This window comes from Athene cunicularia (assembly GCF_003259725.1).
Source record: "Athene cunicularia isolate RWA chromosome 19 unlocalized genomic scaffold, athCun1 chr19_part1, whole genome shotgun sequence".
Lineage (NCBI taxonomy): Eukaryota > Metazoa > Chordata > Aves > Strigiformes > Strigidae > Athene > Athene cunicularia.
This window is the reverse complement of record NW_020799124.1, coordinates 9,293,942-9,309,122: the sequence shown is the minus strand read 5'-3', so window position 1 is coordinate 9,309,122 and position 15,181 is coordinate 9,293,942. Positions and strand designations below refer to the sequence as shown.

Below are 15,181 nucleotides of genomic sequence, written 5' to 3'. Positions count from 1 at the left end.
GTCATTTCAGTATTGATAATGTATGAAAAGATCATCAGTAAAATTTGTGATGAAAATACAGTATTTAGTTGAAATTTACTACAGCGCACAAGAGCTCCTGTTCTTGCATCGCTGATTCCTTTCAGTCACCTGCAGCTTCCCCAAAATCTGCCACCGAAAGGCTCCCTTGAGCAGCCCCCACAGCCCTGAGCCAACTCCAGCGCCGCAGCTCTGCTCCCCCTTACCCGGGCATGGGGCTGCATGGAGCACTGGGAAACCTCAGGGTGGGCTGGAGACAGACCCCCACCTCCCACCAGGAGAGCACGAGGGGCCCTGGCAAAGCCCCTCGGAGAGGGCGACACCACCGTCCTCCAGCCCCGGCTGAGCAGAAAGGCCTGAAGGGACACGGGAGCCACACGTATCAATCCCACACTGCTCACAGCACAGGTGCACCCAGGAGCACTTTTGTCCCTGTCAAGGGCACCCCCAGTTACGAGGGGTGCCAGTGCCGGGCTGTCCCCGGCAGAGGTGGGACCCGCTCTCCACAGGATGCTCAGATGCCCAGCTCCAACCGGTCACCCGGCCGTGAGCCCTCCACCCGCTACGTCCCCTCCAGGAGCCTGTGCCGGGGTGCCGCTGGTGTCCCCGCCAGGCCAACACCTTACCCTGAGCTGGTCTTCAGAGCAAGCCTAGACCCACGCTCCACATCCCCATTCCCGGCCGGCAGCAGCCCCCGGCCAGCGGCGGAGCTCACGTGGGCTCTCCCCACCGACCATCAACAGCAAACCCTGCTGCAGGGTCGGCTCCCGATGCCCTTAGTAGCTGTAAAGACAAAAGCTACCTCTGGCTGCACTAAAAAAGAAGATCAAATACTAACCCTAGCTTTCCCCGTATCTCAAGTATGGTGCTTTGCAGCCAAGATCAGAAACATGTGTCATTTAAATTTAGTTCCTCATTTTTTTAACATGGGGACTTCCCTGCATGCAAGGCAAAACTATACAACCAGTAATATTAAAAGTTACCTCCAGGGCTGTTTGCATTCTGCCCTGCTAACAGCCAGATTGCTGCTTCTTATGCAGCAGCACCACAAACTTCATCATGAAAGCTAATTTCATAATTGTTTGTACTAAGTTTGAAACTGCTTTACAGACAGTGCATTACTGGAAACCACTTAATTAGCATCTTTCTTCCTGTTTCCTCATCTTGTGATGTGAGAAATGAAACAAGAGCTTGTAGATCTCACTGCTAGCGATGGGTTAGCTCACAGTGAGACACAGCCTGTCACTCGGTATGATACACTGCTGCGTGTTCCTACCAACTGTCCCACAGTTACTGCGTTGTCAAGAAACAATTTTAGAAGAAAATTCTTGGAGGAGTAATGACCCATCGGATAAACAAGTGGAGTTTATGGAGTCCTTGAGCTGATTCATGCTGTGGAGAACGGGGCTGGCATCTGAATGCAGGGACCTGATTGTGGAGAACTTCCACTGGCCTCCAGCCTCAGCTGGCAGCAGTACTTGCAGCAACGCACCACCACTGCCTTGGGGTAAGAACGGCAGATATGGGGCCCAAGCTGACAGATTTCAATCAAGGCTATTGAAGACAAAGCTGTGGAAGTTTAGAGGTTTAGGTAAATGGACTACCCTCTTCTCTGTAGTGTTCCACCCAAAACCAGTAGCAAAACTTCCCAGAAATAAAAAGATGAAGAGAGGAATGCTACCCTAATTTTGTTCAAAACACAATAGTGGTTTAAATTTAAGCTTAATTCAGTCTTAATTCTGACTTAATTCAGTCCAGAGCCAAGGAAGACCTTGCTTATGCCACTGATGGCAAGTTGCTGTATGTGAACACTACTACATGCAAAAATCACAAAAATTGAAGTCTGCCCTCTTCCTTAGCAGTCTGTCGCTGATCGGACACACACAAAGGAGAACAGGTTCAAGTTTTGTATGTGGAAAATCCCAAGGGAAAACCACTGGCCAGCAGCTGCACGACAGAGGCAATGGGCCTCATCTGACATCTAGTGGTTATCGCTGTGAGAAAAGCCAGGGTGCTGTAGCCGAGGAACTCCAGCCTCCACCACCGACACCCTGGAACCAACACTACCTAGATCCAAAATTCCTATTTCAGAGAAAGGAGCCAGCCCAAGGTTCAGTAAAACATGGGGAATAAAGACTTGTCTGCTACTTCATCATCACAAAGCTTCTCTGCTGGAACAAAAAATATTCAGATCTCTCAAAGTTGTTGCAATTTTATTTATTTACTTTTTTATTAGTACAGCCAAGGCTTTTTAGGGCATTATCACTCAATACCCGACGAGTGAAACACCTCATGTATTACTAGCTTGGAAATGAGTGAGATTTTCATACACAGTCAACATCTTAAAAAGTCTGCTACCTGTTAGGACTATATATATATATATTTAATATAAAATTGATGTTTGGAAAGTATAAATATTGGTGCAATTATTTTATCAGTCTAACTCAAAATGTCCCAAAAGAGACTTCAGTGCTGAATGCCGACCCCCCCGTCAGCATCACTGCGAGCCCAGCAGTGGGACAGGCACCATGCACGCTGCACCCCTTGCTCCCAGCACCACCCAAGGACTTCAGTCCTTCCAGGAAAAACACTGCATCAGTTTTCACTTAATTTTTTCAGCTCCTGCATGTGAAGTTGCAGGATGTCCACACTGCTGTTACATACATGACAAGGCAGTAGCCTGGAATGACTAATTTTCACAGTTCTTTTACTAAGACGCCTCGCCCTCATTTGAGGGAGCACTAACGACTCCATCAGCAATACAGAGCCTTGCTGGGCAGACAGCTGTGCAAAAAGCGCCTCCTAAAGATAGCTGCCAGTGAAGAAGGGATGGACTGTCCTTCTGCTTTTCAAAAGGGGAAGTTAAGAGCCAGCTGAAAACCCGGGGAAAGCTGCATTAACTCATTTCCCCGTTCTAAACATTTCTAGCAGCAATCGTGAAACTGGCCCCGGCCCTGATAAATTATTTATGGAGGTGTTAACTGAGCATGTCTATAACCTACAGAGAACTACACCAGTGGCTACAATTCAGGCCAGCAGCACACAGCAGAGAGTTAATACCCACATAGCGGAGAGGGAACACATCAGTTACACCAACGGGCTGGTTCCCACGGGGCTGACAGGGGCTGCTTGCCCAGGCAGGCAGTGCTGAATCGGCCACCACCGGTTCCCCAGCTGGAGAGCCAGAAGGTACAACCAGACAAGTGTTTTCAAAATGACTCAGCAAGGAGCTAACCACTCTGCTCCTACTGACATCAACGGCACAAGGCCCGAATATTTAAGTCGAAGCACCTAGATGGGCACGGAACAATTGTCAAAACGCAAGCATGCGTCCTACAGCTCTCCTCTGCCTCCAGAATGACAGAGCGTGTGCTGCTCCAATGCATCTGCTGAATTTCAGGTTGCTCCCAGGGAACAGACACTGCACCAAATAGAATTTAAGGCTTCAAAGTTTTCCTTGAAGATACAACTACCTCACCCACAGAGCTGGATTTCTGTCTGAAAGGCGTGACTGGAATTTACTTCCTCCACTGGAAGGAATAACTATGCCAAAGCATGTTCTACCTGCCTACAGACTGCTACAACTTCATTTGTTGTAAAATATGTAAACGTATACTGCATGGACAGCCATGAAAACCATCAGAAAGGTCTTTATTTCTTAATCAGGGAATTAGGTTCACCATTTGTGCATAATGCAGTCATCCCAAATTCATGCCAATAAAAGAGAAACCTTTACAATAATCTGCATCTTCTCTGTAGAGATTATCATATAGCCAGAACTTTACATCTCTTACAGTTTGTGAAACTTAAAATAAATGCATACATGTGTCTCTAACGTGATGTGGGGCGTAACCAGGACTACAGGGGACTTAACTTTTGACATAGGAGAACTTACAGCAGCTTGCAGCGTATGTTTCCATAACTAGTTCTAGATGAAGAGAAGGGCATCCCCCACAGCCTTCAGAAGAAAAGCTCTCACACAGGTCCAGGGGAGTTCTGCCTACGTTAGGACTGCAAGACTATCCCATCATATATAAACCATGTGAGATATTCTGATAAAACATGCACTTAATACTTTGAATTAATGGAACAGACTATAACACGGTTTAATTTAAATTGGTTCCTAATCCACACACTGAAATACTGACCATTTCACAGTCCATCTCATTAATGCGTACTAACGCTCAAGTCAACCAGTTTATTTTTTATTTATGAAAAACATATGAATTGTGATCGATATCATAGGAAAAATTAGTTCAAATATACAGATACTATTGTCCAATCAGCCATTAAAGGAATAAGAACCAAAAAGTATTGATTTTTTTTCCAAAGAAAAACTAACAAACTGAACTACTTGCAGGAAATTTTCTTCATTACAAAAGCTGAGATGCATTCAGGTACAGTGAAATTCAGCTTTATTGGGAAGTGTAGACAGCTTCTGTTAAGTCCCTGTTGGTTTTACTCCCTGTCATCTCCCCAGCGTTGCTGCATCAAATTTAGTCCTTATAATATATTCCAAAGTAAAATCAGCCATTCCAAATCTACAGGCATTCTTTGCTTTAAGTCAATTCACAGAACTGCTGAAAAAGTAGACATTTCTATCTAAAAGTACAAAAAGGGTTTGTATAGAAGGTACTTCTCTTATACAGTTATATTACACAGCTCAAGACAGTCCCGGCAGGCTCTTCTCAGAACTGGATGCTTCTGACTAGATAAGAAAAATTACAAAAGCAAGTTAGTGTGATTGCAGCTCTGTATCTTATTACAAATAGGAGTAGTTTCCATTGCCTTTTTGAGTTCTTTAGGCCTAGATTCAGAGAGCATGCTGAAGCTGAATGTTGCTTTCAATAAATACAAGATTTTAATGTGTGCCTGAGTGGGCTCTGTACAAATTTAGATCAAATATTAGCTTCAGTATAAATTCAGTGGATGGCTTAAAGCATCCCAAGAGGCCAAACCACCACAGGACCGAGTTTCAAGCTCAGACAAAATTTTTGTGACCTTTATTTAATGGAAAGGTGAGGCAGCTTTTTATACCTCCACTGGGTGAAGCACTTCCCACAACAAATCAAAAGTTTTTCTTTAGTGTATTTTCTCCTGCCATGTTCAGTTTTATGACAAATATTTCCAAAGCAGTCTTCACCAATTTATTATGAAGACTACTGCTGTACTTAGAATTCTCAAGGCACAGACCGTTGGTGTGCTGGTACGTCAGTCTCTGCCAGTTTCTACCAAATCATATTTGGATTTGTCCCTTCAGTCCCTCATCCCAGTGCTGTCAGCAGCCCTCTGTGTACCAGGCTGTGTTTCTGCTGCACGGATGGAGGGCTGTGGCCAAGGCTGTCCCTGCCTCCCAAAAAGGTGGGTGGTTCCAGGGGGTGAAACCCATGGGCTCCCCCAGCCACTGCGACACACAAGGGACAAACCACATTATCACTCCAAGCTGCTCAGGCTGACAGAAATCCAGAGCCAGAGCTTGGTTTTGCTGATTGCCCATCTGTGCTCTCAGAACTGGATCACTGCACAGACATTGTCTTTTCAGAGATGAATACCACGTCTTTTTCTTACTAAAGCTCGACGTACACTAAACAGCTCAAGTATACTAAACAAATGCATCCAACTTTATATCAATCAAGACAAATGTCTAAAGTATCAAACACTACACATTGATGAAAATATTTGGTTTGGCGTATTAGCAAAAAACTGAAAAGGAAAGAGGTACTACAGAGCTGTGACAGCTTAAAATAGCCATTTTCTCTGAATGAGGCATAAAGACTCACAACCATGTGGATCAGCCTTTTACATCTGGTGATGTGATAGCATCACTAGCCCTACTCTCCACCTCCACCAAAATGTCATTTTTAGGAATGAGTGAAGTTAAAAACAGTATAAGAAAAAGACTCAGACATTTTTGCATTGTAAATTAAACTATGCTTTTCATAAAAGTTAATGGAAAAGAAAAAAACAAAAACTTTTAAAGGAAGTTGGTTTGTCATTCTGGCTAATAGCTTTACTAAGTGTCCCAAAATCAGACAATATTGTAATTGTACTGAAGAGCTTTCCTGCTCAAATACAATTTGGAAATATATAGGCTATACCAAGAATAATAATGACACAACCATGTCAAAGCTCTTCGTAAACAGATTCCCTAAGCTTTCATTTACTCTGCCTCTGAGGTATGTAATTACCATCACCCATTATTATTTCTAGGCCACATCTTCCTGGGACTGACTGCCTCACAACTTTGAACACTGTGTGCTTTACACTGCATTTGGATAAGGTAATGAAAACATCCTACATTTTATAAGTGAGAACCGAGACAAATAAAATAATTCACAAGTAAAGGACTGGCACCTTGTGGCATTCACAGTCCTGTATCTCAGTCCTTTTCTCACGCAAAAATATAAAAATATTATTCTTTGACAGGCGTTGACTTCAAGAAATGCTAAATTCTTTTACCTAGTATTGATGAGATCTACCACGTTGGGTCTGGTTCTTGCTTTATTTGAGAATTTTCTTCTGTTTCTGTAACATCTGTTGAAAAAGTAGTAATGAATGAAGAAAAAAGGGAACTTCCCAGCCAATTTTGTTATTGTTGTACTTAAGTAAAAAATTAAGAAAATATAAAAACATTAATATACCCTTTTAAACTATTAACAAAAAAAAAAATTATGCACAACAATCTGATTCTGTGAAAATGACCATTTCACTTCAACGTAAAGCAGCTTGGGATCTTAGAGCACTCTAGTTTTTAAAGAACAGAAATAAAAATTGCTATTAGAAGTGTATGAAAATTAAAAATGCTTTTTATGTAGCTGAAATAAGTCACTGAGCTGAAAAGGTGCTTAATCCAAAAAGGAAACAACACATAATTAGTGAAAAAATGTCAGATATTTCACTGGTTTGGTCTGCATCCTGCTCTTCATCCTCCTCCCTCCTCCGTGTCAATCCCCAGCACCATTCCTTCCTTCAACCACCTCATCGGATATGCGATGCTGGGTGAAGCTTTTCAAACACTCACAGCTAAGTCTGTAGCTCATGACTCCACCTACAACAGGCATGAGCACTGTTTCACATTTTTTAAGATGCCATCTTCCAAAGTTAGCTAACAACATCTGAACCTACTTGTGCTCAGATGTTGTTACCTTCTGGGTTAGTTATTAAACACAGCACTGTTTTTCAGATTTTCTTCCCATCTCTTCTCAACTACATACAGACTTCCACATTATTGTATTTCAATCTGTCAAAAAAAAAAAAATTTGACCCTAGCTTATTTTTCTTCAGTGCACAGTATTGCATAAGAAGGTGTTACGACATGCTTTAAAAAAAAAAGAGAGAAAGAAATTTTATCTTGTTGGCTAAAGCATTCATCACCTTTTGATTTTTTTTTTTTTTTTCATTTCCAGGAAACTGAATTACAAAATCTTTGCTTTTTCTTGTTCACAGGGACGCCTGGAGGTAAATCAAAGAAATCATGCCTGTATAGTACTGTATATATGAGCCAGAGCCCGATATTGTTCTTTTTATAAACAGAGAATAAGATGGAAAGAAATTGGTTTTTCACTGAAGTTGTTTGGAAGGTTCAGGGCCAGGGTAATTCATCACTACAAAGTCAAGCCATTTCACCACATGATCATTTTATACCTTCCAGCCTAGTTCTGAAATGATTTTGAGTTCTTTAGCAATTACATGCCTTTTCTCAAGATCATTCCTCCGGTTACAGGGTCCGAATCCAGTTTTGGATGACAAATTCAAAACTACACTTGTCTATGTCTTCAAAACCATCACTTTGAAGGCCCATAGCTAGATTTCCTCCACATGAAGGTATTCGGGAACAACTGTCTCTCTCCATCACCTAACAACTTCAGTGGTCCCACATAGGTTCAGCATTATAAAGACAGCTGATGTCCCAACTTTCAGTAACTTAAAATCTTCAGCTCAGCTCTTCTGTGACTCTAACACTTGCCTTCTTTTTGTCTTGATTGCTGCAACAAGATTGATCTATACTCTGAGACAAAGACCTACTTGTAATACTCAGAGGGAACCTGTAACTGAGCTTGCAACAGTAGTTCTGGTTGTGCGTGTGTGGCTTTTCTCTGAGTTCAGTGACATGACAGAGGAACTGAAGCAGAGACTGGAACGGGCATTTCCTTGGAAAAGGCTAGAGAACAGGGGTGCTGAGATTTGCTGCTTTCTCTTTTGGGGCACAGAAGCAGGATTAGGGAATGAACTCGAGGGTTTTAGGATGACAAGTGCTGATGCACAGCAGCCTCCATCCCGGTGCCATTGGCTATGCTGCTCTCAAGCTGCTACTGACACATCAGAGAGCCCTGGCACAAACCCAGCACCCTGCCAAGCTGTCACAGCACCTCAGATCCTCTGTGTCAGCCATGCCAGAGGCAGCCACAGCCATCCAGGCCATGCTGACAAGCCGGGGCTACAGCAGAGGCAACATTTACAGGACCAGAGCACACAGCAGACAACTGCATCCCAACTCTCAGGTCAATTCAGTATTCCTAATGCTCCAAGACCATAAGCAAAAAGCACAGAATGGGTAGACTCCTTGGCCTCACATATATCAACATCTGAAAAAGATACAACTCAAGTATATTCTTGGACAACAGGAAAGTTGGTTGTTTTCCAGAGCTTAAGTTCTGGAAGAACAACACTCCCCTCCTCTCCCAGCACAGTACATTCAGGCCAATACACCATTAAAATTTCCTGATGATGGCAATCATTCACTTATAAATTGTGGAAACTACTGTGCTGAATAACTCAGGATATGAGCAATCACTCAAAGCCTATATATAGTCATGACTCACCAACCAAGAACAACAATTCATAAAACTCCTTTGTAAAATTACTTGAATAATAACTTCTGCTGCAGAGTATTTTTCACATGATGCAGCACGATATTAGTACAGATGAAAAAATGCCCTGGAAACCAATAAAAGCCCTTGTTTTGTTTTGACTGACTGTTCTCCTTTAAAAAAAGATGCAACTTTGTTCAAAATTAAATTATTTGTTGGTAATAACTGAAGACAAACACTTACCTCCTACAGGTAGTTTTATTTGGCTTGGTTCAGCTGGCTCTTAAATGAAAAATATATAGTCAAATGAGTATGAATATAGTTTCAACAATATGATAAGTTTCTTAAAAAATTAGGGAAATTAAGTTTTCCCTGAAAAAAAAAAAAGCACCTCATTTTTTCTCTTATGATCAGACTCAAGTATCTTTGACACCCAAACATTTATTACATTAAACTACCTAACAGCTTCTCTTCCGATTACAGTTCACTGTGGCAGACAGATCACCAAGTTCTAGTGGAATATATCATGCACTTGCAAAGATTATACCAACTTTGGAACAGCTTTACTGAAACCACTTAAATATAAAATGGTTTTAATAAGTCATCACTTCTGGTTAGTATTGTCTTCAATGGTGAGTATGTGTATTTTGGGGGAGAGGGGGAAGGTGCAGAATAGAGGGCAAAAAGTATGTTTTAATTCCATATTGATTTTTCTATTATCCACACATTGATGGATTACAGGTGGACAGGTGCTGGGAAAGCCATTTAACCTTCTTAACACTGCGGGTGAGATAAGAGACTACATAACTGCCATCAGCAGTGATTTTACTCCCTCCTACCACCTCCAAACTAAATAGAAGAGCCAGTGGTTTTCTTTATAATTATTTCCACCATGAAAGTGTCCTTTACTCTTAAAATGCTTATCGAGTATTTTCTCTTGTTTCCCAGTTTCTTTGAGTTTATTCAGTAAAGATTATTCAGTCAATTGCAAAAGTCTTTCCCGCAGTAAACCAACTTGGGATACGTATTTTTAAAGTGTCTGCAAACATTTAGAAACTATTTTGAGTCAAAAGGAAGTTGCTCAACTACATTAGCTTTAAGCTAAGTTCTCCATTCAGACTAAGATAGGTGATGTGTGTGCAGTCTAGACACAGTCTAGCAGGGGTTAGAGCTGTGCAGGGGGCAAAAATTCCATCAAGACCCCTTCTAGGTTCTTACATGTTACACAGGCAAACTTCATTTGGCTGAACACCTATCTGGTGCAGACACATACTTTGAGTTAAGCAGACATCAATAAATGGAAACTGAATTGGGTTTATATATTGCTCCTACTAATCCTTCTTTGTAGATGAGTGAGCTGAAAAAATCAAGGAACACGCCAATGACACAGCTTGAAGGAAGGAATGGCTCTTTCTATTAATTTATTAATATTTAATAGCTATAAAAGTCACCGTCGCACACCATCTGTCAAAATAAAATGGCTCATCATGAGCCGTGAGTACTCACGACATGACTACTAATACCATCTGCCAATGAGATCAAGAACTCCATACCCTACCCCTCCCTGCAAGGACACGTGTCACGCTCTGCATCACCTGGTGGTACTGGCGCTGCTGCTGCTGGTGCTGCCGGTGGTGCTTCTGCTTCAGCTTTTTCCATCAGCTCTAAGATTAGACATGATCAGTGTTTGAAAATGGTCCACATGTAACACAAGGGCAATCTTACTTCTGGAATTTGCAAATCCTGAAACTTGTTGCATGAACACTTTGTGACTGAGCTGCAGATCAGTATTTTTTCCTTACAGAAAAACCACTCCCTGTCTAGCTTCCAAGCACCAAAATTTTCCTTTTAAGTTCCCACATGTTCTTCAGCAGAAGAAAGCATCATACTTGCAAGCAGTAGGCTCAGAGCCTTTCAATCATTCACCTTAGTATCTATCAACATCAGATCATTTTGACATAATTAACAGACATGGATAATGCATAACCCCACATGTTCAACGACCAATCTGCTCCTCCAGTGACAGAAGATGAGCAGATATCTGTGTTGCCTTTACTCAGCACGTTAGCTAGCCTCAGTCCCAACACATGCTGACAGTTATGCCGGACAGACAAGGGTTTATTAGATTCTTTAATTTCTAATGCAATTCCCTGGAAATGCCATTACACACTTAGCTGCCTGGAAGGTTCTCTCTTACACAGGGATCTCCTTCCCACCTACGAAGGTGTGCCTAGGACTGGCGAGCAGGGCCACGTGAGTTACTAGCTATAGTATCTTCCTGAAAACACTTTATACTTGCAGTTCACAGACCTCAGCATGCTAGCTGGAACATACTGGTGGCTGGATGCAAATGAACAGGGTCACTCAGGCTGGGTAATGACAAATTAACAACAGTAGGTTATTTGGCTCCTGAATTTCTAATCTGACATTGGCTCAGAAAGAACATGACACAAGGGACACTGTAATGACAGTGTTTTGCAGTTTGTTTTTTTCTCTTAAATAAGATCTAAAAACCAGGTCACAATTATTTTAGGCAACTGAAAATACTAAGATCTTTCCCACCCTCCTGAAACAATTTCATTAACATGGCCAAATTGGCCACAGCACTTCAGGTAATTACACTCTACCTCTCTAAACTGTTACAGCTTCGGTAGAACACAGAATTTTTCATTGGAACACAATTGTGCAGCTACCAGAAAGCTCTTGCTTATTAACTGCTACTGCAATGGATCCGAACCTAAAATGTAGGCACTCCCATGTAAGTCTGCTGCTCAGTCAGGGTCCTAAATCTCTTTGGGACTCTGCAGCTGAAAAATATGAAATCAGTGTCTTGCATTTTCATATAAAAGTTAATGCTAATCTTATAGTGTTCCGTGAATTTATCATACCTCTCTCAAGTTAACTGCACATGCACGTTTAGTTAGGAAATCTTAAATGAGACAGACACAGACAAAAGTTATACATAGAACTTAACCACTGCGGAGCCTCTGCCACTAAGTCAAAATGTAGAAAGCAAATCTTGTTGAGTTACAACAATATGTTTGCCGTCAGTGTCTCAAATACTTACGATTGTTAATCACAAGTCCTGGAAATGGTCTGTAAATAAAATAAAATAAAATAAAATGTACTGATAGGGTCTCCCTCCCAAGGCAATCTCATTTAACCTTCTGTAACAGAGATATGTGAAAAAATGAACATAAAAGTTGAACAAAACAGAAAGAACCATCAATGTAGCTCTTGGGCACTGTGGTTCGTTCACTTGCATTTTGAAAAGTAACGTACACAGGAAAATGTAAGTCCTTTAAATTTTGCCCTCTCTGAACTGAAGGTTTTAGACTCCTGTGAAGCAGTCTATGATTTGAGAAGTTACATAAACTGATACATTTTTATTTTAAATTCTTTGACTCTTTAGTATGATTCCAAAGTTTCATCTATTCTGCTTCATGTCTATACGTGCCTGTATATGTGTCTATGGAAACAGACACTAAAAAAATTCACTTACATTGTAATTGGACAATATTTATTTTTAATTATTGTAGATAAACTCAAATTTGTAGGGGAAAACACAATTTATCGAAGAGCTGACCTTGACTCAGAATTCTTAACACAACTGAAATATTTTAAAAATATTAATAGTAATACTACTACAAACATGCTGTTTACCGTTAAGAGCCAACAAGCTCTGGACTTGTCTCAAAACCTGATCTTATAAACGGGAGATCAAGGCCCACAACACTTTAGGACTCTTGTATAATGACTAGATTTCAACTCGAAAGACAGCTTGCTGTAATATACAGTATTAATAATGTACCTTTTGGCATACTAAATTGGATGTGTCCTCCAAAGAGCTACCGTCTTCATTCATGCTATGAACATCTGGGCTTCATTTGACCTGATATATGGTTACACAAAAGAGCCAACATCTTCCACTATTTAAATGCACTGCAACTTCTACTCTTTTAAATCTCAATTTATTTGTGCTACATGGCTGTCCTCGTAACATCTGCACAATCTAATCAATGGCAACTACGTACCGAATGACAGTAAATTTGATAAACTCTGCTGATTCCAAGATCTTCCTCATTGAGCTGATTTCTAAATAACTGGGAGCTTTAAACACCACACCAGGAGGCATCCCATCCACCACCACACAGCCAGGGTTGATAGTGATTTTTCTGTATGGAACTTTCACAGGAAAATTCATGCCAATGGCTTCACCTAAGTAAGAGGGGGCATGTTTATTTTCAAGTCTACATGTTTACAATTAAGAAACTAAATGCTTCCAAGCTTTCTATCATGTCTGCAACTATGAACATTCAAGTAACAATGAAACCATTACAGTGTCAGAAACAGAAGTTTTGGATTACACTCATGAACATCACTATGAGAGCATTAATTAGGACTTCAACTCTGACATCTCACCATATGAAGAACACAGGTTTTGTTTTTCTGAAAAAAAGGTATAGAACAGAATATCTAAGGATATCTACATGAAGAAAAACAAAGTGTCTCCTGCAATGCCATGAAAGGCAATTCAACACAGCACTACTGAAGGAGTTTCAGATAAAAAACATCAGGTCATCATTGCTGTACAATGCAAATACAAATACAAAGTAAACAATAAATATATACAGAGTAAAAAGGTTAAGTTGTATTTTTAAAATTACTCTAGTCCCAAGCATTAAGAAGTCAGGATTATGAAGCCCTAAGAATAATCACAGATTGCCAGCAACATAAATATTTCATCCATGTTTACACAGAAAGAAAAAGGAAGGGACACACACATGCACACATAAAGCAAACTATGCTCCTAGGATTTTTTGTTTAAAAAATCCCAAACAACCTACATCAGTTAGATTGTTTCTGAAGTCAAAGCACAATGTTCACATACAATTCTCAAATTTCTTCATTTTAATGATCATATCATCCACAGTGATGATTCAGTAACTTCAATATGAACAGAATTAATTGCATTCAAACATATGTAAAAATGGTGAGTAAGAAAGAATTACCAAATTTCCGGCTAAAAAGATCATTCACTTGTTCTCTCAATTGTCTGGCCTTTTCTACTTTTGACAGTCGCTCATTTTCATCATCTGGAAGGAATTGTTAGAACAGCATCAGAATTAAGCAGATTTTGTTTCCCTGAAGCTTGTTTATCATTATGTATTTACTCAAAGCAGGTACACCTGAGTGTTTCAAAACAGGTGCTGTCTTTGTTCCTTGTTCTTGCAATAACACAGAATTGTAGAAATACACAAAAACAGATGGATGCTTAGAAATCTGTGAGAAGCTTCAAGGTATTTACAAAACCAACATTAGATTTCCTGTCTATAAGATTACTCTGTAAAATTGATCTAAACCCCCAAATTAAGTTTTATTTTCTTACAATACACCTAATGGTGGGGAAAGGTAAAAGAAATTAAAAAAAAATAATTTCTATAGATGGTCACAGCATGCAATTTTCCTCACTGTTTCCAATGAATGTAATATGTGCCTAAGAATGTAGCAACCGGCATTAAGACAAAGCATTCCAGTCTGCATGGTTATTCAATTCAGTCCGAGTATTGATCTCTTGAAGTTGCCAAGAAAATTGCAAATCAATATTTTATTTATTGCATGAGAAAAAAAAAATGGAAACATGTGGATACTTCTTAACTAAAGGCTGGACCACGAATATTCTAGAGATGTCACTGAATAGGTATTTGTGAGTGTTAGAAAATATTTAACATCTTGGCAAAACCCAGCATGTTACATCATGCTCTTTGTTGACTGTACTTGTATTTTAGTGATCCAGCTTGACTGTAGGAAAAAACTTCATCAGACTAAAAAAATGTCACGAAGAATATCAGCACAAAAAAGTATGATGTGAAACCAGAGAGTATACACACCCGGTATAGTTACTTGAATGATGTTAAGATCTTCAACACCTGCAGCTGTGTTCACCACTGTGTTTGTTGTGGTGCTTGCTGTATTGGCTGTATTAGATACATTAATTTTCCCTAAAAGTAAAGAGAATTAATTTTAAATGCATTTGTAGAGAGCCCAAAATCGTCAGTGTCATATATAAAAATATTGAAAAATAACAGATATTTGCAAAGTTTTCAAAGCAGACACAGTTCCATTTTCAAGATGGGAGCAGCTCCAATGAGATACTTATTGAAGGTACATACACACTACTCTGACCTTCCAACCCAAGAGGAGAAAGAGCTAGATGAAAGATGTCAATCTTTAACTAGCTGGTTTTCTGAAAAGATTACTAAGGAAGGGAAAAGAGTAAGTGGAGCATGTATTTTGGTATTTTAATTAACAGAAAAACCATAGCACTTGCAGGTAATTCAGTAACACCTACT

General features: G+C 40.2%; 1 protein-coding gene across 3 annotated transcripts in view; it reads right to left on the bottom strand.

Annotated features, from left to right (window-relative positions):
• Nucleotides 1-3,653: 3,653 nt before the first annotated feature.
• The window catches only part of GTF2I (general transcription factor IIi), a 76,698-nt gene continuing 65,170 nt past the window's right edge, over nucleotides 3,654-15,181 (bottom strand). For all 3 annotated transcript variants that reach the window (XM_026861466.1, XM_026861468.1, XM_026861467.1), the window contains exons 27-34: nucleotides 14,720-14,830; nucleotides 13,841-13,924; nucleotides 12,863-13,046; nucleotides 11,896-11,924; nucleotides 10,424-10,492; nucleotides 9,072-9,110; nucleotides 6,478-6,552; nucleotides 3,654-4,726 (exon numbers count right to left, since the gene is read on the bottom strand). In XM_026861466.1, coding sequence (XP_026717267.1) covers nucleotides 6,494-6,552; nucleotides 9,072-9,110; nucleotides 10,424-10,492; nucleotides 11,896-11,924; nucleotides 12,863-13,046; nucleotides 13,841-13,924; nucleotides 14,720-14,830 — 575 coding nt within the window. In that variant the 3' untranslated portion in view covers nucleotides 3,654-4,726; nucleotides 6,478-6,493. The remainder of the gene's footprint in view (nucleotides 4,727-6,477; nucleotides 6,553-9,071; nucleotides 9,111-10,423; nucleotides 10,493-11,895; nucleotides 11,925-12,862; nucleotides 13,047-13,840; nucleotides 13,925-14,719; nucleotides 14,831-15,181) is intronic.